A 26,229-nucleotide genomic window follows, 5' to 3' on the forward strand; every position below is an offset into this window, starting at 1 on the left:
TCATTGCTATTTTTTTTAACAAAAAACAAACAAAATAAAAAAAAGTTCTTCCTTTTCCCCCTGTTGCTATCTGGATACCCTCCCTGCCATTTTTTGTGTTGTACTGTGAGTGGCATTGAATGTACATATATGGGTTCATATATAATTGCAACGATGATATCAAAGGTTACTGAATGTAATCCTTCTAACTACATGATTCTCTTTTTGTGGGTCATACTGATATCTTTGACAACAAGCACTCTTACTTCTTCTGGACCTCCATTTAGCTTGATGTAAATGTTGCTGTTGGTGCTCCAAGTGCTTTGTATCTTCCCCTGCTTCCTCAAGTCTTGTGCTTTCTTGGCGATGTCAGCGTTGCGTTTTGTCAGATGCTCATTCATGTAGACGTTTGTCCCTCTCAGCTTCTTCCCGTTTCAGCAGTGCAGTTCTGAATTCCCTATTGGTGAACTTCACAATGATGACAGGTGTGGTGTTGTTTCTGCCAAACAGTGGGATGCAAGTATCGATGGTGTTGATATCCACATCCACCTCCTGTGATTATAAGAAGTTGCTAATCTGTTTTTTTGTTGAAGGAACATCCATTCCATCTGGTTCTCCTCTGTTTTGGACTACCCAGTCTTTCGACCTGGGTGTAATTCAGAGCCCTGTGATTGATCACATCGTTCAATCATGCATTCTGATCCATCTCATCAATTATATTTTTCATTTGCTTCTTTCTCTTCCTCAAGAGTGGTGCACAAGGCAGCATTGTCTTCCAATAGTGCCTTGATATCATCCTGTAGGACCTTGATATCTTTACATAGTGCTGTATTTTCTTCCATAGGGCTATTAACTTCATTGAGAGCATCGCTTAAGGCGGCATGATCTTCCAGTAGTGCCTTGATATCATCCCGCAAAACCCTAACATCCTTGCATAATGCTTTAGTTTCTTCCATGGGGTTTGTAGCTTTCTTAAGAGTAGCATGCAATGCAGCATTGCCTTCCAATAATGCCTTGATATCGTTATGCAGCACCTTCATCTCATTGCATAATGCTCTATTTTCTTCCAGAGGGCTTTTGACCAGTGCACAAGGCAGAGTTTAAATCTTCTAATAGTAAAAATACTAGTAATCTAATAGTAAAAATGTCAACATTTTTCAGTGAAATACGAGTTTTGGGACAATATTCCCTTCAAAAAAGAAAGAAAGAAAAAAACAAACAAAAAATAAAATAAAATAATGATCAGTTATTCAGCAAATACATCTAAAACATTAACTTTAATTATAAAAAATAAATACAACAAACTCATGGATGTCATTTCTTGTGGTGTAACTCAGTTTATTTTAATTCCACAAATTTTTCAAAAAAATTACAAAATACTCAAATGCAGAGAACACAGGACTCACAATTTGTCTTATTCTTTCTACTTTTTGTTTACATTGTGTCATCCCATGGCGACTACTCATATATACAATAAGCTTCAAGATACCAGTATATATATAAATCTGGGCAGTCAGAATGGACATTCTGCTGCTGCCGCTTTCTGAAAAGAGAAGCTAAACCATTGACAACACTTAACACCAAAGGCTTGGGAGACACAAGTGGGGTGCATGATGGGCAAAGGAGGGAGGGAAGAGGGCGAGGAGCGCATCAAGAGGGAGGTGAGGAGACAAAAACCTATTGTCAGGACTCGGTTGGATGATGTCTGCAAAGCATAGAAAAAAAATGTGCTCCAAGGAAGGTGGTCATGTTTAAAATGCAGGTAGAGTTTCTTCATTTGGGTAAAAAAAAAAAAGAGCATAAGCAGTTTTTGTCCATGACAGTCAAACCGTCTTGTTAGATGGAACTATTGCAGAAAACAAAATATGTACTTGCTGGTCACATGTTGGCAGGCCCCGCCCTCTCTAGCGTCACAGTGAACATGAGCGCAGCCCAGTAAGCCAGTAAGAAGAGGATACAGTGAGCCATCATGACTGACTGGATCAGGCAGCATTAAAAGCCATTATTCTCATTATTTCCTCTCCTCACATTGTTTATAAAGGAATGAAAGTCATCAAGTAGTTAATGGCAGAGGGATTAAAAACCAATTTCAGTGCAATTTTGTGATGGCTGGCTTCAGCGTGCACTCATAACTGAAGCTTCAAGTGTTTCAAATCAACTGAACAGTCGACACATTCTGACAGGCTGCAGTATGATGAGAGGGCGTCACAGGGCAAGGGGTGTGGTGGTGGTGGGGGGGGGAGAGTGGGTCATCATGTGGGCTACGTAGGACTAAATCTAACACGCCAATGTCAGACCAAGGTCACAACTTAAAGCGCAATTTTGTGAGGAAACTGCAGAAATAATGCCGTGGTGCTTCCCCTCTGAAACAAGGGTGAAGGCATCAAAAAGAGCTGTAGCAGAGGATGACTTCTTGTTTGTCCACACCTAGTAATAATAATAATTATAATAATAATTATATGTTTATATATATACTATTTACAGTTTAAAAAAAACACCATGCGGTGGTAGTTCTTTAAAACAATGAAAAAACCTCCAACAATGTATTAAAATAAATGTTGAATTTAAGATAGCACTTGTTATTTTTTAATTTTTTGTGTTTTGTTTTTGGATAAGCACAGTGTGTCTTCTTCTAGCACCTACAAAAAAATGTGAGTGAAGTGTTGTCATGCAGGAAGGAGTCTTCAGGATGTTGTCCCACTTGCACTGGGTATATACCAAAGAAATGTCCATATCTTGGAAAAAATAAAGTTTGGAAAAACAAGAGTTTAGACGTTCTACTTGGCCTTTTTCCGCTCTGGCACAACTTCCTGTTGTCCTGCACTTGGTTGTCTCACAGCTGCTTGTCGCTCTCTTTCTTCAGCCGGCTAAAACACACACAACAGGGTGTGTTACATATTTGACACGTGCGCTTCACGTGTTCATCATGGCGCTTCTCTGACCTGTAGTAGTCCTCCTGGCCAGGTAGCGGACCACCGTGCATGTGATGATGTCCGTGGAGCCACTGCTGCTCCATGGCCAGCCTCTGGAGCTCAGCAGACTGGGCGTGCATGGCCTGCAGTTGGTGGGCTGCAGACATGGGCGGTGGCAGACCTCCTGGTAGGTCCCTTGGGTACGGAGTGCCTGCCGCGCAGGAAACAAAGCAAAGATTTGATCAGGCAATCTGGCTGATGTGACGATTCATCAAGAGATGAGATTGGCCGTCAGCTTACCAAAGACAGGGTGGCGCAGCATCTCGTGTTCGTGCGGTGGCTGGCTGAGGAGAGGGTTGGGAATGGCACCGGGCGGGTAAGGAAAGCGAGCCAGGTGAGGTCCAGCTGCCAGGGGGTCTACAGCGAGGGGGTGGGCCCCAGAACCTGGAGGACACACAAGACATTCACCACCACCTTCTGGGTGTCAGAGTCTTAGGGTCAGGGCACAGAAAGAGCATGCTACACTGCATCATGTTACTACTCTTAGCTTAGTTTCACAATTATTATTAGATACATTCACATTGTAATCATTAAATCATCCTTTACATTTGTTTAACACAAAGTTCAATTGCAATGTCTTCACAGCTAATATATGCTGGCTTGTCTAAACAATGTGAATTCAAATACAGCAGACTTTGTGCTTATTAACATCTCAAAAAGGCACATCATAATTCCATAGAAAATATTCAGAAACATGTTATAATATTAGCAAGTCTATAAAAACATACACAGCACCAAGTACACATTTCATTGTAATCATCCAATGCGTGAGAATGCAGGAGAATGAAGTTGTACGAAAACTGCATTATGTTTTAAGTCTGGTTGTCACAAAAGTGCTCTTTTTATGCCATGAGATCAAAATGTCTAGATGTTTTTGGTCTTATGTAGTATTAATAAAAATGTGTGTTTCATATACATGTGTTTTTGGTAGAAATCTGCAAAACTCTATTGAGAGCACACAACGATACCATCTAAAACATTGATGTCAACACACTGTATACTGCACATAATATAAGAGCTTTGAGTAAATTTAACATTTAGTAAATAATCAATAGAATGAATCATTTGTGTAGATGAGATGTATGTATTGGGGATGTTAAGCTAGTGTTTGTGTGCAAGCAGGGCTTTCATTTACCTTGGTGGAGGGGGTCTTGCTGGTGCAGGTGCAGATGGGAGTGGATGTGAGAGTGCTGGTGGTGATGCGGCGTGACGTTGAACATCTGTAGCCGGGCGATGGGGTCGTTTGCCACGGTGGCCATCCTCTCTGCATGGAGTCTCTCTGCCGCCAGCCTCTCCGGGTAGCTCATATCTGGCCGCAGCTGAGGCCCGGCAAGAGCCAGCCGCTCGCGCTCTAATGGGTTCAAGCCCGGGTGGAAGGAAGCAAAGGGGTGAGGGCCGGCCATGGGGGGCAATGTGATGGCCCCGTGCCGGGCAAAGTGCTCCATGGGGTTTGTGGAAGGGTGGAGTGCGTCCATCTCAGGAGGTTTGACCTCAAAACCGGGTTTCATCCTTTCCCGTAGTTCCCTTTCGCGAATCTCCCGCTCACGCATCTCCCGCTCTCGTAGTTCGCGTTCCCGCATGGCTGGATCGGCGTTATAGAGGCTGGGCATGTGGTAGGCCAGCAGAGGGTCCGCGGGGTTGAGGGACACAAAGAAAGGGTGGTTTCGATTGGTGGGGGACATGACGTGGGGTCGGGCATATTCGCTGAGGGTGCGCAGGGCAGGCGTGTCTGGGCCGATGTACGGAGGCACAGCTGCGATTGTAGTGGGGGGCCCGTCAAACGGTGGACGCATGTGGGCAGGCCCGGCCATCTGGGGTTCACCTATTCTGCCCTCATGAGCTGAATTGGAGGCTTTCTGTGAAGGGAAAGTGGCCATGTTTAGGATTGTTTCAAGAACATACATAGAAAATGAACACAAAACTCACCGCCGCTCGTTCAGCTTCCTTCTCTCGCTCTCGCTCTCTTTCTCGCTCTTTTTCCCTCTCCCGTTCTCTCTCTTTCTCTTCTCTTGCTTTCTGCTCAGCTTCCCTCTTGGCCTTCTCCAGAGTCTCCTCTCGTTTCTTGGCCAGTTTGGATGAGGCCAAGGGAGTGAAGTAGAAATCTGTCCTAGCACACGAGTTGTAGCCCCGGTCCAGGTGCTTGTAGAATCTGTGTTCAGAGCAAAGATTACATAAAACATATTAAAAATAAGGACTGAATAAATGAAAGCTAAAGATAAGATACAATAATTGCTGTAATAGGCGTGACTCATAATTTTTGCTTGATGTCACACTTAGCGACATAGTATTAAGAAGCTGGAGTGATTAACGTCCTCATTGCACTTTAAGAGCCACTTAAAACACAAAACAACTATACACACGCATTCTTCTCAATGTCATTTATCTCCCTGCTCGTGTTTGATGACAATTTCCAGCTGTGTGATGTGTCAATCACAGTGCAGCACAGTAACTATATAAAGGCCTGCACAGGGCATGTTGGTCAATGATACAGTGACGAAATCAGCGTGGAGAGCATACCGTGCCGATTGGCTGGCATGGCTTGGTGTGTTGACAACAGTGGGCTCTGGGGAGGGACTCCTCTGTGGAGGTGGGGGGCTCTCTGGCTCCTCCGTTTCGTCCAGCGGCTCCTCCTTGATGTGCACAGGTGGGAGCCCCACGCCCAGGCCGCTACAACTGACGGAGGCGGGAAGTGGCATGGAGATGGACGAGGGCGGCATGGAGGACGATGTCGGTTGTAAACCCGGCAAAGAGTTTGAGGAGGAAGCAGGGGGCCCAGTTGGAGGTAGAACAGTACTGAAAGGATGAGAAAAGGAGGGCTGTGGCGGTCCGTTGGGGTGTGATGCTGCTGCAGAGGGTGGCAGTGGAGAAGCTGGAGGTGGTTGGTGGCTGGATGATGGTGGCAGACTTTGGGACTGGGTGAGAACTGGAGGCTGTGCAGAAGGGGGCTGAAGCTGCTGCCCCTGAGGCATTAGCTGCAGAGGGGGTGGGTGTGCCGATGGAGGGTGGTGGGTGGATAGCGAGCTGAGGGGCTTGAGGGCTGGAGGTGGAGGCAGGTTAGAAGGCATCTGTGGGAATGGGGGTGCTGACACATGTGGCGGGTGTTTGTGGGACTGCGAAGTGGGTATCTGAGGAATAGGTGTGGTTGGCGGGGGCTTGATGTGAGGCATGGACATTGGTGCAGGTGGGAGGGGTTGCTCCCGGGGAGGCTGTCCTCCACTGTGAGAAGATGACTGTGAAGGTGGTGTGTGTGGCCTTGGTTGTGACATGCCTGATATGGGTGGGGTTGGGACCTGAGACTGACCGACAGGGAAGCCCTGTACAGGCATTGAGTGAGGGTGAGGCATGTGTGGGGGGCCAGCCTGCAGGGGGTGAGGCATGGGAGGCATGGCCCCGTGATGCGAGCTGGGTAATGACTGAGGTGGAACTGGAGGACCAGGAGGCGGGGCTTGAGTCAGGGGTGAATGTGGAGAGGGAAGCCTTTGAGGATGGTGGGAGGCTCCTGACTGAATGAGAGCCATGGGGCTTGTCTGGGGAAGAGGCTGAGGGGGAAGAGAGGAAGAGGCTGCTGTGGGTGAGACCTGTGGGGGAAGCGATGCGGCTGAAGCTGTGGGGGGAGGAGGTGGTGCAGAGGGAGCAGCTGATGAGGTGCTCGGCTGACACTGGATGACTGGAGGGTGCTGGCTCTGCAGAAGCTGCTGTTGCTGGGCAGAAGAGTCCGAGTCGCTCTCGTTGTCGCGGGGACTGGGGATGCTTGGGGAAGAGCTGCGGTTGTCCTGGTCAATGTCTTTAGGATCGCTGCTGAGCTCCTCATTGATACTGCGTCCATCGGAGCTCTCACCCTCGCCTTCACCCTCTCCTTCTCCCTCGCACTCTGAGGGGGAGTCTGGTCGACTCAGCTCCTGAGTAAGAAGAAGGAGAGAAGCATGAGCATCATAAGGCGATGTGATGTACTTACAAACAAGACAACAAGAGCAAAACACACTTGTGTTTTGGACTTTTTGGCACTGGCCCTCTCAGGCTCCTCTGTGTCTGAAACTCCTTTCTCTCGCTGCCGTTTGGCACTCTTGATGGGTGAAGGAGCCTCCTCTTTAATCTTCTGTTAAGCCAGAGGAGTAGAGGTGTTATTACACATTCAACAAGTAGACCAACTAAATATAAATAAATGCAGTGTTTACCTTGCTGGACTTCTTCATGGTGTCCATCTTGCTGTCGGTGCTGTCGGTGCTCGCAGCACTTGGTGAAGTACGTCCGCTGGAGCGCAGATCCTCATTGATAGGCGAGGCTCGGCCATCGGGACTGGCTGTTTGTTTCTTACGACCACTACGTAGTGTTGACATCTATCGAGATAAACAAGATGAGTCAAAAGTAAATAAAGTTAGCCAAATGTTACTTGACTAATATTGTTCCTTATGTTAAGTTGTTTCTACATTAAAGCATATGGGTCAAACTCAGGCCCAGGGGCCAAATCTGGCCAGCGTTGCAATTTCATCCAGCCCGCGCAACTGTTTGGAAAATAGCATTGAGTTGGCCCACCTCGCGGACCTAATCAAACAAAGTACTTACAGAGTTCTGAGTAATGAAGATATTCCTCTGGTATAAACTACTCATCTGGAATTTTAAAAGGGGAAACCATATTGCATATGGCACAAAATTCACAACCATTCTTAATAAGGGTGCCAGATTCAGACCAAAAGTACAAATAATTTGAATGTACACGACTAAAAAACAGCATCACTTTAACTACCGGTATTACACCCTGTCTGTACAAAATAACACCTTAAAGAGGCATAAGACAGTCATAAGTGATCATTTTAACGACAACAAAGCATGCTGGGAAATGTGTAATCTGCCCATCCCACAGCTGCAAACTCTTCCGGGTTACACATCTCACAGATTGTGATGTTTTTGTGTTGATATAAAATACTGTAACTTTTGCCTGGACATTGCGAGAATGACGTAGAGGTGGTCCATCAACAATCACTTTATTGAAATGAACAACCACGCCAAAACAACCACAGTCTATCCATGGAAAGTAGAATCGGGAAGTAGAAATTTCAAGCAGGAATGAATGGACATGAAAAAAATGCACATTTCACATAAAGACACATTCACCAGCTGTCATGCGCATTTTGTCCCAACCTGAAAACGCAACCACAGGGGTGCATTATATTGTATGTTCCAATCCCGGTACTGCGCGGGGAACCGGGATAAAAGGTGTGTAGGCTGTTTACTTATCTATTCATGCTAATGAGACATTTTCTCAAAATCTGATCAGACTAACTACAATTCTTCTTTGAATATGCAGAAATGTAGTGTTGAAAATTTCTGAATAAATAATGGGGGCGGTGTTGGGGATTGGTAATGTCCAGTTCGGCCAACAACCTAAAGTAGGCTTTGAGTTTTGGCTCCCTGTGCGATTGAGTTTGACACCCCTGGCTTAAATGATCATAGGAAAATGGAGAGAAATCAGGAAAAAGTGTGATTACCGATCCTCGGTTCCGTCTGGTCCTCATGCTATGCTTCCCGCTGAGTCCATCCTCTTCCTCTTTGACGGGTTTGAACATAAATGGCGGCGGGTCCACGGGCTTCTCAATGGGAGGCAGTTCACCGTATTTCTTGAAGTGAATACGGCAGTCTGTGCACAGCAAGATATTCTCTCTGCCCCCGTGGTGCCAGTCCTTGGAGGCTAAGGGAGAAAATTTACACGTGTTGGAAACAAAACCCAACCCAACAGCAATTATATGTACAAACAGCACACAGATATTTAGCTCACAACTACAGCTGCAACAAGTTGTCAGTAATGACAATACTAGGTCTGTGCAGGTTATCGCTCTGAAGCTCAAGTTATCTTATGCCCTTGTTGTGATGGTGTTAATCTAAGTGCGATCAAATGGGAGCCAGCTGTGAGTGGAGAGGCTATGGATGAGGTGACGAGCGAATGAGCTGTGGCCTCGTGTCTGATTTGATCGAATTAGTCTCAACATCATCTGATGCCCATCTGTCACACAGCACATTGTGGAGCACGTGCCCGGCGAGCGCCTAATAATGAGTCGCAGCAGCTTACTGGTAGTGAAGCAGTGGCGGCAGGCGTAGCCCTTCAGCTCCTGTTCGCTGTCCTCACTGTCAAAGTCATCTTCACTGGCCGAGCTCAGGTCCACTGGAAGACACAAAGGAGACGAGACGTCATATATCTTGCCACACAAACACATACCCTTCCTCCTGCTTCTTGGGGAGTCTAGAATACGTACAGAATTCACTGGAGGGTGGACGTGAAGGAGTGTTGACAGGAGTTGAAGCCGTTCGCGTCTTGATGCGGCGAAAGACAGGTTGGCGCCGATGTCTGCGATGGGCTCGACAACTGGCGGCCTCTGGGGTCTTCTTCCAATAGTAGTAGAAGGTAATGAGCTCACCCTGAAATAAAACACAAAGTACTGTGAAGTGCATGGAGTCGCTCACAATACATATCACCATCTCTACTACAGTAAATATAAAAATATGTGGAGGTGTCTCGCTGAAAGGAGTTTCTTAGTAAAAATGTGCGGCAAATGCAGAGTATGCCATAGTAAGAGGCCACAAAGTGGGTGAGTCCATGCCAGGATTTGTAGCTGGCTGGGCATGTTTGTGCTTAGGCCTCGTCTGTCCCAGGATTAGAGGAGAAGGCTGACTGAATGCAAGGATATTAGGATCAGTGCACTGGTGGCTGCCTGGGTGGCAGCAGCTTGAAAGGGAACAAAAGAACATGTCAGGCAGAGCTTTGGCGCTACAAATGGGGAGTGAAATGGCTCCTCACCCCTTCACTGGAAGAGTCAATTGAACTTTAATCAAACATTCAGTGCGGCAATCTCCCCAACGAATAAATCCAGCTTGCAAAACGGGGCTGTCAGTAAATCAATACCTGACAGAAACATTACAACACATGCAATTATGATAAATGAAGCTATCTGCATATGCAAGCATGTCATTTCCTGTATGTTTTCACTTGCTGACAGCCCTCCCCGGCCGGCGGCCTCCATTATAAATTCATGAAGGTGTGGTGTAGTTGTGGGGTGAATCGTAAGTCAACTGTAATCTTTAAAGCCCAGAGGGCACCCATTTACCGTCTAAAGTCTGTTAAACTGCTGTTCTACAAAGCTCCCAAGGTTTAATGGCGATTGATTGTTTCTCTTCGGTTAGGAAACTTGACATAAATTAGCTAGCCCATGCACACTAAAGAGCGTCCACAGCTTGTCTTTGCCAGCGTAACATACAGTATTCTATCAAAAAAAGTCAGCAGAATCTTAGAGGGTTTTCCACACGGAAACGCTCTCAGGTCAAAATGGCAAAGTATTTTATCATTTCAGCCTCTTATCTACAAGGGGACGGCGCTCTGGGTGACCTGAAACGGTGTTTTAAAAAATGGCTTCCAGAGTGACAAAATCTGAAAACGCCGGACCGCCATTTCCGTATGGACTAGCAATTCGCTAAAAACGATGATGCCACCGTCCCGTCACGTGACCAGAAGTGACAAGGCAAGGCAACATACTATTTTGACGGACATGACTCACCCCAGTCGACATTCTCCTCATATTTTGTTGTCTTATATCTTATACTTCATAATGACTCGCAGAAGTAATTCCACTTCTCGTAAGCGGAAGACGATGGACTTATGTGAATTTGTTCTTTCTTCTTCTATGGTTTGGAGTGTCACATGGTTCCGTCTGTCTGCCTGTTCACAGCGCCACACGTTGGTGTGCCTTGTGTATTACGTCGTTTTCACTCAGGATGCGACTATATACTAATCCGGCACAATGTGTGGACAGGCCCTTAAAGACAAGTAGAATGCAACGGTATCCATCAAAAGTGCAGCTTTGGTTTCTTATTCCTTATAAGGTGAGATGTAATACTACTGGGAGCCTGTTGATATGTTGTTTACTCTGAGAACACTTAGGCAAGGAGATTCGTCAGTGGTTGCTCATTAAATGCCGCTAGACGTTATGAGTATTAGACATGAGAGAGTGGGTTAATTCTTCCTCAGTTGCTGCTGTGCTTGGCAGAAAATGATTAGCTCTGTGGACTTAGGCCAGTTTAATAAGATATCCCTTCACCAAGGAAAAATTTACACCTCCCAGTGCCGGTAGGACTTCGTCTTATCAAACAAAGCATTGCTGGAAAACGCTTGATGGAATATTCTCACTATTTCAGAGTGAGCAAAGGTGCTGCTCAGTGTTTACAATTGACTCTCTCAGAGTGATCCTACGTTTTCTCAGTCTGCTTTACTTTTGCAGATGAGCACATCTGGAGTAGTTGAGTGGATGTTATGAACTGGAGCTCAGCAGACAAAAATGAATGGCGGAAAGGAGGAAAGATTTAGCTCTTACTTGTGGCACATTTACAAATCTTAAAACATTTTTTTCCCTTCTACCTGACTACCTGCTCAGTGCTGTTGCCATGTGTTTCTGCTGGTAACTAAGTAGAAACAAGTTGGCAGTGATTTCCTGTACCCCTTTGATTTTAGTCTTGCTAGCAACATAGTGTGTGCAGGGCGCAGGTGCTAACTGAGGGTAGGCAGGCATCCTGATGTGCAATCTAATTGAAATGTGCAGATCAAAAGTGTCGAGTGGTGCCGCGCGCCTGCTTTGCTATGCGCTTAATGACCGATCTCAGCAGTGCCTCTCTGCCTCCTCGCTGCAGGCTGACATCTACACGACTTCAACAACAGCTTGGCGAACAAAGGGCAAGGTCACCCTGGCTCGCAATCATTTGCGCTGTGTCAAATACCATTGCACCGGGCACAGACTTATGAAAACATTAACTTATGCCTTAGAATGGGGCATTAGCAGGTGCACTGACAATGCTTGTAGAATTAATTGATGAACTAAAATGTTAAATTTCCGTGAACACTAAATGGATGCATGCTAAAATACTGCAGCGGTTAAGTTATAAAGTGGGGTGGTTGCAGATGAATTTGACATTCCTGCAGTTCAAAGGTCACGTACTGTAAAATTAGTGCCAAAACGAGACTGACTACCTCTGCCCATTTAAAAAAATGTCTGGTTTGAAGCCATAAAAGTCAGATGCTACAGATGAACACTCCTTGTACGTTGTACATTTGTCAAGCTACCATTTTCACTACATTGTAACTGTAACTAGTTTTTAGTCAACTTTGGCTCTGCATACTGCCTTTTTTCAAACAAAAAATGACAACTTAAGCATTGCACCGGTATATGGGACAGGTCATAATTCCCACCGCCTGTCCACTAAATCAGAGCAGCGCAGTACAGAGTGTGTTGCCACGCAGCAGAACATGAAATAGTGACAACATAAGCTCGGCATTATGAGGCCTTTTCGAGGGCTTCTATCTGCAGGAGCTTTCTGGTCGGTGGATTATCCTACATGGAAAGGGCTTACCCTCCGAACACGACACTCAGAGCTTCCACTGCATTCACTGCCACTTAAAATGGTTGCCTACAAACAAGCAGATGTGTGACACGTCGTGGACTACAAGATTCAACTACGCCAATAGTTCCTCTCTGTGGACACAGGGCTGAGAAACAGAGTGAGTGCTCAGATTGCAAGTGAAATTGGACTTGTAACTAGTTATTGGAATGACTCACATAAATAGTATCAAATGAAGCATTTGCATCAAGCGGTGAATCACTCAGTGTTGAATCACACTGATGATGTTCCTGTTTTTAAGAATTACACTTGATGAGGTTCCATTCATCTACACTATAATTGCTAGTTGGGAGGGCACGCTGAGGCCAAGTGGGAAGTCTCGGAGGTCTCGAGCGCAAGGGCAGGACTGAGAGCGAGGGCTAAACTCATGTATTTACACCCTCATCCTCTCTTCGGCTCAGGCCTGAACAGATGGTTTCTGTTTTTCCTGGCAGATTTGTGACAGAGCCACAAAAGGCCCCCGCTTTGACATGAAGCCAAACGGTTAAGGCCGTTACTGGCAAGAGCAGGGGAAGAAAGAGGACAGGGGAAAGCAGAAAGAGGGGGAGGGCCGAGTGTGGAAGAGGAGGTTTAAAGCCAAGCAGTGGATAACAATGGACAATCAAGCAAAGAATCTGACCACAAACCCTTCCAAAAACAGCTCTGGGAAAATAAAAAATCTGTGCAATAAATTCTGGGAGCTGAATTTGGACAACAAGCTTTCACAACTATTTTGGTGTTTGGAGGACTGATTATGAGTTGTGTAAACATCCATTAGTACCGCCTGAACCTGCACCCTTCCTGCTTACTGACAACTGAGGTAAAGTGAGGGACTGGATGCTCATAGTAGTTAAATTGCATATCATATAGAACGAGACCAAACTGTAGATCAGTGGTCACCACCCTTTCTGAGCCCAAGATCCTTGGTCTCGGCCATGAACCAGCACAAGATCCACCCAGCCCCCATTCCCCAATATCACCGTCCCAAAATCTGGAGAAAGGGAGAAGAGACAGAACAGAGAGACAAAATCCACATTGCTTGAGGTCCAGTGTACAGTTGGTTAATGGTTTGGGGTGCCCTGTCATCCATCTACTGGTGTTGTCAAGAGGAAAATGCGATACGCCAGACCCCACAATACAGAAGAGCTGAAGGCCACTATCAGAGCAACCTGGGTCCTCATAAAACCTGAGGAGTGCCACAGGCTGATCGACTCCATGCCACGCCGTATTGCTGCAGTAATTCAGGCAAAAGGAGCCCCGACCAAGTATTGAGTGCTGTACATGTTCCCCAACATTCCTATAATTCTTTTTTTATAGGTCATAAGTAATATTTACATTTTCTGAGATACAGAATTTGGGATTTTCATTAGTTTTCAGTTATAATCATCAAAATTAAAAAAATTACAAGATATAAACATTTGAAATATACCAGTCTGTGTGTCATGAATGTATATAACATACAAGTTTCACTTTTTGAATGAAATTACTGAAAAAAAATCAACTAATCATATTTGAATTAATTGAGCAGCACCTGTGTGTGTATATATACACTCCTGATCAAAATCTTATGACCAGTTGAAAAATTGCTAGAATTTGCATTTTGCACACTTGCACACTCTCCAAACCAGAACAAAAAATGTTCTCAGTAGGACTCGGTAATGAGTAGCTCCACCGTTCTTGTTAATCACTTCAAAAATTGGTTTGGGCATGCTTGATGCAAGTGTTTCCAGGAGGCCCATGGGAACATTGCTCCAAGTGGTGAAGATGGCTTCACCAAGGGCATCAACTGTCTGGAACTGATGGCCATTTTTATAAACTTCCCTTGCCATCCATCCCCAAATGTTCTCTATGGGATTTAAATGAGAGGAACATGAAGGATGGTCCAAAAGAGTGATGTTATTCTCCCTGAAGAAGTCCTTGGTCAAGCGAGCATTGTGAACTGCAGCGTTGTCCTGTTGAAAAACCCAGCTGTTACCACACAGACGAGGGCCCTCAGTCATGAGGGATTCCCGCTGCAACATCTGCACGTAAGCATCACCGTTTGACAACCCTGCACCACCTGAAGCTCCAGTGATCCACTGAATGAAAAAGCACCCCAGATCATGATGGACCCCCCTCCACTGGACCGGGTAGAAAACATCTCAGGTGGGATCTCCTTGTCATGCCAGTAACGTTGGAAGCCATCCATCTGGACCGTTACATTTTTTCTCATCAGAGAATAAAACTTTTTTCCACATTTCAATGTTCCATGTTTGATGCTCCCTGGCAAAGTCTAAACGGGCAGTTTTGTGGCATTGAAGGAGACGAGGTCTTTGAATTTGTTTTTGTTTTTTAAACCTTTTTCCGCAGATGCCGTCTGATGGTTATTGCGCTGCAGTCGGCACCAGTAAGGGCCTTAATGTGGGTGGAAGACCGCCCTGTGGCTTGATGGACAGCCAATCGGATCCTCCGGCTCAGTGCAGGTGTGATTTTTTTGGGTCTACCACTTGACTTTTTTGTTCCATAATGCTCAGGATCTTCCAAAAAATTTAGAATGACTGATTTACTGCACCCAACCTCAGCAGCAATGGTACGCTGCGAGAGGCCTTGCTCATGCAGCTCGACAATCCGACCACGCTCAAAAAGAGAAAGCTTCTTAGCTTTAGCCATCAGGAGGGCATGACAGTGTGAATGCCTGACAGAAAATGAACATTTTGAGCAGAATTTGGCTTTTATAGCCTGTGGTCTTAAACTTTTGATCAGCTGATAAACAGCCTATTTCAGTTTAATTGTTGTTTTCAATAAATTACTTTTTCAAAATGCTTTTTGTCTCACTCCCCCTTCTTGCTTTTGCATATTGTAGCTCTACTTAAAACCTAATTAAGATCCAAATGTGCAAAATGCAAATTCTAGCAATTTTTCAACAGGTCTTAAGATTTTGATCAGGAGTGTATATATAGGGTGCACGATAATTATCAGGCTGATAATTATCGGGCCGATATCAGGCAATTATGACATCATAGTGATAAATCTGATTTATTATTAAATTATCAATTATTAAAAATAGCTCAGATAACCGATAATTTAAAAAAACACTCCAATGAGGCGAGACTACCCGTACTGTGCAGGTGAGCAAATCAAGCGCTCCTTTTCCCTTCTGCCTGTGACGTTAACGGTCTGTCGTAACTTCCCCTGAGCTCACTTGTATACAGATATTCACTTTAAAAGGAAGACATTTTGCATGTTAGCTGTACCAAATGCTCTGCGATGAGGGGGAAAAACCCCATCGAGCAAACAAAAACCCCATCAGCCAAATGAAACGCCAGCAGCGTGCCGTTTCAGAAGTGCAAAAGGTTTGCCAGAGACCTCCGTGGTGTCACAGTGCCTGCTCGGAGTATGTGCCCGAATACAGTGCACCTTGCTGGGCCATGCTAGGTGCCTCCTCTGGCTTTATACTCCGGTTCTCCTGAACTCCGCAGTGGCACACTGGCTGCTCTGAGCATGTGTCCGAATATAGTGCACTTTGCTGTGGCCCCTTCGCTCTATAGTCTGGTTCTCCTGATAGTAGTGTTTGGATTGTCATAATATTTGATTAGGACAAATCAACCGGTACAGTTGGTCAAATCTAAAGTCCTCCTTACCACCATGTGTGCACAAACTACAGTTAAATCTACATTTAAAAAGTAGATATAAAAAAAGTTATTGGTTACATATAGGTCTTGAGAAACAGAAATGATTGGTATCAGTTTGAAAAAAATATACTGTGCATCTCTCTAGTTTAACTTAACCTTTTAATATTGACGTCAGTGTATTAAGCCACCCTATTGGTGCTCAGATGGGCCAGGGAGTGCAACATCCTCATTCCTTCGAAGAAAAGGAAGCCCTCGACCCCCTCCAGGTCTTGCCATTAACAGGATGTCCAACAGGCAAAAAACTGTTCTCAACTCAACCTCAAAGCAGATGTTTACCCTCGTACAATCTGCACAAACGTCATATTGAATTAATTGCCATGTCCTTAGATCGGCAGCCAGAACCTTGGGCATGAGTGTGATTTATAAATACTTTACTTGAAACACTAATTAAAGCAGCTACAAACGACAGATGCCCGGGCCAGTTAGCGGCAGCTGTCAGAAGTGTGACAGAACTGCTTCCATGTTGTGCAAATGATCTAACTTGTCTGGGCAGTCAAATCGCTCTGGGCTGGTGGAAGCTCAACCCATTTGTATTGATGTTCTATTAACTGACAAGACGCTAGGAAAAAAGCCTTTTTTTCTGCCTGAAAGATGGAGCTGAGAGAGCTATAGTTCCCTGTATAATTGAGCTCTTTGCTAAGCTTCATGTTGTGGTTTTTGGGAACAGGCTTATCAGCAGAATACGCAGGCTTGAGCCTCCAGCAAAAAAAAAAGGCTCTGTTGTCATCCAATCTGCTTTCATTGGGAAAAGCGCTTACAGCAGGAAAAACACGAGTGCTGATTCTTCAGCGTGAGCATCCCTGACCTATGAAAGCAGAGCTTATTCAGTCATTCTCCTGCAGAAATGCTCTGCACAGCAGGGAGGGTTGTCTATTTAACCGCCTTTCACATACACACTGCACTGCTAACCAGGGTCTTTTTACTATTCAGCTGCTGCCGTCTGCACAGGGACTACTAGGCATCACTGCTGTGCGTCTATTTTAGACGCGACTGCAAACATGCCTGGAAAATTTTTGTCTTGATTTCAATTCATAAAGGCTTATCAGTAAATTATGTATTAAATGTGGTAGTAGAAGTGCTGTTGATTCCGCCTCAATTAGTTTGCTGTCTAAAGAGGAAAATATGACATCGGCTATGGGAAGTTGAGCTACATCCACATGTCATAACTCCACCTGGCAGCACTTTTCTGTTCAATACAACACTGACATTTGGAGAACATTCATTGACTGATTCTCCCATTCCTTCAAGTAATACTCACAAAATAAGGATTCATTGATTAGTTACTTTTTCATGTAATAAATATGGTACTGCCTAATTTAGCACCAATTCTCCTAAACATGTTTGGGGTTAAAACTAGCTTAAACACACTTATTTTGGAGTGCACTACTTGGCTGTAACGAGCAGAGATGCTGTTTTTTGAAGCTCAACTAGTTTTGTCAAAAGAATAAAACATGATAAGGGAAGGTGAAGTTGAGCTACAGCCAAGCTATGTCAGAGCAGTTTTCATCTCTGTATGACAGTGGCATTGAAACAGGAATTCAGCATGTTCAAGGAGTGATTCTCCTACTAGGGGTATCCCGATATAAATTTTTCACTTCCAAAACAATACCAATATTGCAGAGCTGCTGGAAATGTGAATATCATACATGCTTTTATTAGTTATTTTGTAGTGTGGAAGGCCGCACGGTGGTCTAGTGGTTAGCACGTTGGCCAACACAGTCACAGCTTGGAGATCGGGAAGACCTGGGTTCGATTCTCCCCTGGGCATTTCAGTGTGGAGTTTGCATGTTCTCCCCGTGTGCGCGTGGGTTTTCTCCGGGTACTCCGGCTTCCTCCCACATTCCAAAACATGCATGTTAGGTTAATTGACCACTCTAAATTGTCCATAGGTATGAATGTGAGTGTGAATGGTTGTTTGTCTATATGTGCCCTGCCATTGGCTGGCGACCAGTCCAGGGTGTACCCCGCCTGTCGCCCGAAGTCAGCTGGGATAGGCTCCAGCATGCCCCCGCGACCCTAATGAGGAAGAAGCGGTATAGAAAATGGATGGATGTAGTGTGGAATGTTAGAAAAGGCTTGATCAAGTGATATTACTCAGAGAACAATAGTCAGCAACAGTACGGTAGTTTGGAGAAAAACAGACCCAATTTATATTTTTGTTAATTTATTTTTGTTAATGTAGTGGCAGCTAGGCATAATATAGGAAAGTTGGAGGTGCCCGACATTATACCACTGACAGGGGCTCACTCTTTTCTGCTATAGTTAATGACTTTTTGCCATTCTGTGGTGTAATGCTGTGTCAAATTCGCAATGAGGTTGGTAGCATTAAACTTACCCGGTTATGTGCCGCCATGTCTTTTTCAGACTTTAAGGAAAAATACTGCCACAAGGCCGACATCACTCTTACTCCTTGCTACTTTAACACATTAGCACATACTGATCACGTAGGCTCTATCTGGCCGCTGCTGGATAGAAGTGCTGTGGTGGAGTCTGGAATCAACTGCTTGTAATGGAATACAAGTATCAGAGATTTCATATGCAGGACGATATATAATCCAATATTTGCTTTTTTGCTGACATCAGCCCGATATTTGATATCAGTACCGGCCTGGGACACCCCATCTCCTGTCTCATTCAAATTAATATCCACAAAATAAATAATTGAATATAACTATTGTATTTGGCAGGTTCCTATAAAGCACGGGTCACCAACCTTTTTGAGGCCAAGATCCCTTGTCTCAATTGTGAATATGCCCAAGATCTGATTCAAATATTCTGCTATTAAAGAGACCAGTGTGAGGTAACACGTGTGCCATCTCTTAACTTGATTAAAATTTTCAGTTAATTTGGCCCTGTTAATACATACAAATTTATGTGCCTGAGCACACAGCAGTAATTATTGCACATTAATAAGACTCAAAATCTGCCTTCGCTACCCCAAAATGAAGGCACAATGATAACTTCATAGACGTGCACCTCCCCCAAAAAAAACCTTTGAGCTGCAGCTCACTAGGGCTGACTATTGTAACACATTGATCAATCTCTCCTCCAATCACCATAGCTCGCCGACAGCACTGAGCCAACAAGCCAAGTTGTAGTTTCCTCAAGGGGTCACAAAAGACCCCTCAACAACATCCAAAGACTGCAGGCCTCACTTGCCTCAGTTAACGTCTGTGTTCATGACTCCACAGTAAGAAAGACACTGGGCAAAAAAAGCTTGCATGGCAGAGTTCCAAGAAGAAAACCACTGCTAAACAACAAGAACATTTAGACTTGTCTCAATTTTGCCAGAAAAACATCTTGATGATCCCCAAGATCTTTGCGAAAATACTCTGTGGTCTGACGAGACAATATTGAAACTTTTTGGAGTGTGTGTGCATGCGCGCAATTAATCAATGTCAGTGAAAATGTAGCCGATATATAACTTTATTTTTTTTGCTGCGAGAGATCAGTCGCTCCCTCCTCTGTGTCTGTCTGTACTGTTCCCTGCTTGAGTACCTGGCCCGTGCCCCTCACACACATGCAGCCTGAGCAGCAGTGAGATGCACTCAGTCCGCGGTAGGAAGAGAAGGCACTAAAAGAAACTACATTTTTTTTCCCCACCATGGTAAGTTGTGAATTTGTAAAACAATATAACACTACACTTTAGTGCCACGCTGTAAGGGGCCGTCAAGGAGAACATTCTAGTTTTCATTCAAGTTTTAGAGAGCGTATTACAGCGTGTTAACGTATAAGTTAATGTATAAGTTGCATCTCTGTGAGATAAACATATATGCAACTGTTAATTCACATGTCCACCATTGTCTAAGACTATTATATAGCGTTTTAAAGTGAAATAAATATATATGCAGATATACACAGCATCCCATTTAACTTAATACTTCCATGCAGGATTTCCAGGGGCTCATACATTCACAAGTTAATTTCTTCATTCAAATAATTTTGAACATGTTCCAAGTAATGTATTTAGTTGCCACTTGATATATTGCAATTGCATGTTTTGAAAGCAGTTACATTGTTACATAAAATGTAGCTTAATCATTTGTATTAAGTCTAGTAACATGATGCATGTTTTGATTTTTCTTATTTTGTTTGTAGTCAACTTTTTTCCCCCACTTTTTAATGTTTGCTTCAGCATTTGTTTTTCAGCTTGCAAATACAGTTTGGAAATACTCAGTGGCTGCAGATAGAACTTTTCAATAGCTAAGCCTAAGCTAAGCCTTTTATAAACACATCCAAGTATTAGTTGAAAAACACCTCACATTAGCCTCTGTATTATCACTTTCAGCCCAATGCAGCCACTTGTTTTTATTTTAAAATGCTCAACAATAGCATAAATTTCTAGGCTAATTATCAAAATGCAATGAGTGTATATATTTTAATTTGACAGGCAAGGTGTGGAGGCGTTACATTAGATGCAACATGTACAGTGTGCAGCTGACATAGCAACTAAACTATTTGATGATACTTGTTACCAAGGAACAGATATACACTGTGTGTATTCTAGCACAACATGACTTCAAACTAAAGGAGTGCAAAGTGACCCGGAAAATAATGTCAATGACTTGATTTATTTTTAAATTAGGTGATGTTTTCTGATGATGCTAAAAAAAATAATAAAATAAAAAAAAACCCTCAGGAAAAAGATCATTTATTTTTTAACACTAAAATGCAATTAGCTGGTTATGTCAACAATGCTAATTCTGTGCAGGCTTCATTCATAAATGCTATTGCTCTTTAAAGATATGGAATACATATAATATCACATACACATGTTACAATTCATACATACAAGTACTTTTGAATCTTTCTAAAAACACTCTAATTTGTAACATGAATTCCACATACAGTATTGAGATTTAGTTGATCCCAATGCAACTTACAGTATTTTTTCCTAAACAAAAGCCACCAGCTATCTTTTAATCTGCTGTTTCAGCATGTTTAGTTGTTTGCACACTGGAAGCAAGCGAGCCAGTGTTCCATGACGTCCACCATGGACCCAAGGAAATGGTGGCAGCAAGGCCAGTCAGACGACACACCCACTTCCCCTGCCGGCCTTTATGCGACTTTATATAAAGCATTCCTGAGTGTTAGTCAGGCCTGGTGTGTTTACACAGCGCTGGGTACTTTACCCTCGGCTCTGGCTGTTTGAGTCGCGCTGACGCTTCAGGGCCGGTGAGGCTAATAGGGTGAACAGTGAGAGGCAAACAGTGAGAGGCAGACAGGACTGGACCTCTGGAACCCCTGGTGGCATCAGAATAGTGAATCTGACTGGGCTAATGGCAGAAGATGCAGCAGGGACAACTTATTTATGTAAATGCATTTATGTGACTCGCTTTCTTTGTCTTGAAATGTACTGTACATGGTGGAATAAGAGTGTGTGCAAATAATGAGAACATCCTGAATAATTGTTGTGTTCATGTTCTAGATGTTGGATTTGGAATGAAGGGGGTAGGAAATAAGCAGCTTTCCTGTGGGTATTAACTGGCACTGGCTAAGATCAGTCTTATAGTACAGAAGCAAGTTCAATCAAAAGCAAGAGTTTTCCCACCTCAGTGCGACAAGCCAAGCTGTTCAGTGTCTACGCTCAGCTAACGCCCAGCTTCTTAGCTTTCCCCTCAACTCTTGCGCTGTCATTTTCTCTGGTTTTTACATGTTTAAAGGGTAGTTTATTTTCCATTTGCAGGGGGAAAATTAATCTCACACTGCTCTGTGGCAGTTGCAGGCCACAATCCAGGAGGAGGTCTATTACCTCTGATGCCAAAGTACTCCCCTCCAGGTTGAATTGCATTAATACCTCCTTTTACAACCATTAATACCTCATTATGTAACCAATCAACTGGACCGCTTATATATTTTTAAATAATTAAACAAAGAAACTACACATACGCTGTATTCATGAGTTTCATATTTAAAAACAAAAAATGTGGTACAAAGCAGATCACACTCGAGGATTTTTGGGTATAAACGCCACATGAAATGTAGGTGTATATGAAACACAGCACTGACCCTGTCAATTCCCAGCAGAAAAGGAAATGAAGTAGGAAAAAAATTACACTTTTCATTTTGCTTTGAACAATGTCAGCACTGTTTTGTCACATTACCAGCTTAACTGTAAGAATCCAAGAAATGCATATGAAATAATAATCATCATCATTCAACATCTGAGTCAAAAATGTGGAACCGGAACTGGAGCAACATGTACATGCACATACTTTTAGGGGAGATATAAATCAAGCCGCAAGTCATCTGAAAGAGGAACACAAAGTATGTCTATTGGTATGTTTTGCTCTCAGCATGGTCACGACTGAGTGTCACCCAAGGTCTGGATTTGACCCATGTGTACCGTAACAGTACTCACACAGTCACTCAGTGATGATTAATACGCTGTGTGTAGTTGGGAGATCATTGCGCACACCCCACAAAAAAATAAAATACAAAATACTTAACTGTGACAAATGTATTTATTATTGCCTACAAAAAGGGTCACGAGAACTTATTTTGCTCACAAAAAGTACACAATATTGTTCTTTCGTGTGCAGTGGAAAAATGAACTACAAAAATACATGTAGTTTATTTTTAACTTAACGCGGAGCACACCACTGTCACTATAGGACTAAAACATGAGTCAATGCTGCATCACTGCTCTTTAGCCCTGATGAATGCCATAACTCTGTGGCGAATGTCTCAACTGCACAACTTGTTTACTATTTCACTGATATTTCTGTGTCTTTATAGACAAAAAACAAAGAAAACATTTTCTGTATCACATATTTTTAGTGGGCACTATACGAGATAAGACTGGAAATAAGGGATTTAAGAAGCACTTAGTTATTGATAAGGTTTATAAAGTGATCAGGCTAAGGTTTTACTTGTTCACCATTTCTGTCAGTAACAATAAAACACAAGCACAACATCTTCAAAAGAGGGGAAAATAAATACCGTCTCTTTGTTGGGCAGGAGCTCCTTCCGGATCCTGAAGAAGTTTTTGCCGAACTGTCTCAAGCCTTTAATGAAGCGCTTCTGCAGATTTTATAGGGAAAAGAGAAGGAAAAACAGTTATTATCTGAGATCCAGCAAACACTGTTCAGTTGACTGTGATTGAAGACTTGTGTCTCTACAAAACTATGCAGCCATTTAAACAGCAGCGCAAACATACTGTAGTCATGTCATGGTAAAAAGAAGAGGAAATGACAAGTAGGGCAAGACAGACGCAGAGATTGAAACGTCTTCTTACTGTACGCGGGGGCAGATGTAAAACATGACACACAAGAGGAGGACATGTTGATGACAAATATGAAGTTCAAATGCAAGACCTGAACTTCCTCCCAAAATATACCTGACACAAAGGTAGTAACGTTCTTCATTTTGTGTGCAATGGGGAAATACACCCTAACAAAAGTGAAAGTAGATTAGCAGCATGATGAGAGAAACTGCTGCTTCATAACGATTTCAGCATGAGTGTTAAAGTGTCAGCTCAAAGAGAAGAAACATATAAATACTATCTACTTTAGCCGTCTAAATACACCTCTTCTCCTTTAAGAGCCACAGATTGCAAGCCATAAAAAGCTGAGGCAGAAAGCATTCGTAGCCACTCAAGCAAACAACCAACAGATTTACTTTTTTGTTCCAGAGGAAAGCCCCGGTCCGTGTTCCACCAAGTAACTCCAGTAAAAAGGAGACAAAAGTCCTGACGAAGAGCTGTACAAGCCTCTACATCCACCAGCAGGTAACAACCAAATCAGGAGGTAAATCCACAATGCCTCCAGCGGTACATAGCTGTTTTTCCTCTTGTTTTTTTTTTTTTTTTTTTTTTTTTACAAGCACGGAATAGCTTGTCACTCTCCTTCTTCCACTACAAAGGGGAAGGCTTTACATGTGATCTTTCTGCAAGAGAGCCTCTGGTTTGCAGCGGAAGGGAAATCCTGGAGTGGAGTCTGGTGATTCCTGTTTGTGTCGGGATTCCAGCAAGTACACACTCCACTGATACTACAATTTGTCCAACACCACACATGAATAACCAGGCTATTATCGGTCTTTAGATGCTGCACAAAAGCTTTATACTTGATGCTGGGGACACACACATAATAACATACACATAGAGCAGCCGGAGAGAGGAGACAGGCTGATATGTGATGTGTGGAAAAAGGTCTTGGACATGGAGGAAGGAGGCAAGCCACAAGGAAAACCAGACACAGAGTCTTTCCTAAGTGTCAGGAGTTCATTTTCCATGCAGTGAACTGTATTTTATGTAACCGAGAGGCTTGTTTAGATACCAGATGGAGTGGGGAAGAAAGCCTACATTTACAATTGACAAAAGGCAGGGATTCATGCGTTTATCTGTGTTTCTGGAAAAAAAAAAAGCAATCAAGTTGCAGAACATACAAAAGTAAAAGCCTATATTAAATTTTGCTCTGCTGACAGCTAAACAAAAAAAGCACTGTGCAGAAGTGACTTGGCACCGCGGTTAATTTGCCATCATCAGAAGAAAGGTGTAGTGTTTGATTAGCCAGCAGATGGAGCCGTCTCCAACTGAGCGTGCAGCACAGACGTCCCCAACCACACCGAAGTTAACAACATGTAACAAAAGCGTATTACCAGGATATTATCAGCATATTACCAGGTTTGGCGAGTCAGTCTGTCAAACTATACTAAAATACGATCATAATTACAAGGCTGTTTAACATGCACAGTAGCAAACTCCAGAAAAAGGGGATGCACTAATATCTGCATACTCCCTCAAAGACGAGGTTGGATATATTTGATCTTTGATCTTTTGTCTCTTTCAGCTGTGAGGTTCAGTTCACTTTCTGTCTGCCCTAATTATGTCACCTTAATTATGTTCCCAACTATATAATTTACAGTCTGTCATGTCCCCCTCCTTTCCCTGCTCTTCACTTCAGTTTTCTTTCTCTTGCTGGCTCCCTCCTCCCTCTCTGCACGTCGGCTCCAGTTTAAGGCTCCATTTCAGCTGCCTGGGCTCACTGCTCTCCAGCCCAGCTAATAAATCATCCGCCAATCTGCTCCCTGAATCGCTCTGCCCCTGCTCCTATTGCTCCAGCCCGCCGTTGCTAGGCAACACAGCGGCAGAGGAGGGGTTGGAAGAGTCCAAGCAAGCAAGCAAGGGAAAGGAAGAGGGAAAGGAGGAGGGGGTTTAAAGCTGGGAGCGCTACCAAATGGCCGTCTGCTGTGCAGAAACAGGCCTCTCTGTCGGAGCGTGTTCCAGAGAGCTGGCGCTTTTTGCCCGCCCCAAGTTTCCCCTCTCTTTTGTGAAGTGGAGAGGCGACAGAAAAAACTCAATAGGTCTTTGTTGCCATGCGCACTTCCTGCTTAATAGTTCATTTCTGAAAGTTGTAAAACCGGTTTTGATTATGTGTTCATCGGCATCACTAAGGTGGTATTATGATGATGTGCGTGTGATACATCATTCCTGCTACATGTTATTCTGTGAGAACACTGCCACAAGTCAGACCTTTTCCAACAAACCCCCTTTCATTCAATATGAAACCATAATGTATTGTGGACTTGTTAAAGGCTGACCTTTCAGGCTGTGTACAAACCCAAGTAGCCAGGGGGCGGTGGAGGACTGCCACAGAAAACCAAGGAACACTTGTCTGTAATGTTCTTGGCTAGGACAGGACAGGAGACCTTTTTGTGACTAATAATTGACTTTTCATAAAACGGAATACATTTAAAATATTCTGTGGCCTGTCTCATTTGTATGGTGTAGGATAAACGTTTTTGTTAACTTTACATTCCTTTTTACATGACATTTCAGGAAATGACTTTCTGTAGCCTTCTGATAGGTTACAGCTCCACAATAAGCCTCGGCATGCACTTGATAACCTGTGAAGTGTTTTTATGTGAATCTACAAAATGATACAAGGTCACAAACTAACCCTGCCTGCTATTTATTTATTAAGCACCTCTCACTCTGCAGACCTGGCCCACAGACCTCATTTAAAATTTTAAATAACTTAAAGCTTCAGGAGAGGATTCAGAGGAGCATGTTGTGTATTATGTGTTCTTATGGGGCACTACTCTCCCCTGTCATCCTCCCACTTTAGTGTTATTGGCAGCCAGCTCCAGTCATCCATCAGCTGAAGACACTGGCGGAGATAAGCCACAGCACAGTGCAGCTGGCTGAGGAATATAGACCTCCCACCGCACCGCAGTCATAGATCTCTGACATG

The 26,229-nt window shown here is 43.7% G+C and overlaps 1 protein-coding gene across 5 annotated transcripts in view; it reads right to left on the reverse strand.

The window, feature by feature from the left end:
- Positions 1–1,291: 1,291 nt before the first annotated feature.
- rerea (arginine-glutamic acid dipeptide (RE) repeats a) overlaps positions 1,292–26,229 on the reverse strand; it is a 200,797-nt gene continuing 175,859 nt past the window's right edge. For 3 of the 5 annotated variants that reach the window (XM_054768130.1, XM_054768122.1, XM_054768146.1), the window contains 12 exons: positions 22,979–23,059; positions 9,200–9,362; positions 9,016–9,108; positions 8,438–8,637; positions 7,127–7,288; positions 6,934–7,047; positions 5,469–6,850; positions 4,878–5,100; positions 4,087–4,807; positions 3,192–3,365; positions 2,922–3,102; positions 1,292–2,846 (listed from right to left, as the gene is read on the reverse strand). In XM_054768130.1, the coding sequence (XP_054624105.1) occupies positions 2,813–2,846; positions 2,922–3,102; positions 3,192–3,365; positions 4,087–4,807; positions 4,878–5,100; positions 5,469–6,850; positions 6,934–7,047; positions 7,127–7,288; positions 8,438–8,637; positions 9,016–9,108; positions 9,200–9,362; positions 22,979–23,059 (3,528 nt within the window). In that variant the 3' untranslated portion in view covers positions 1,292–2,812. The remainder of the gene's footprint in view (positions 2,847–2,921; positions 3,103–3,191; positions 3,366–4,086; positions 4,808–4,877; positions 5,101–5,468; positions 6,851–6,933; positions 7,048–7,126; positions 7,289–8,437; positions 8,638–9,015; positions 9,109–9,199; positions 9,363–22,978; positions 23,060–26,229) is intronic. The other 2 variants (XM_054768138.1, XM_054768155.1) reach the window with 1 other exon arrangement.

The sequence above is a fragment of the Dunckerocampus dactyliophorus genome, chromosome 1 (genome assembly GCF_027744805.1).
Source record: "Dunckerocampus dactyliophorus isolate RoL2022-P2 chromosome 1, RoL_Ddac_1.1, whole genome shotgun sequence".
NCBI classification, from domain to species: Eukaryota; Metazoa; Chordata; class Actinopteri; order Syngnathiformes; family Syngnathidae; genus Dunckerocampus; species Dunckerocampus dactyliophorus.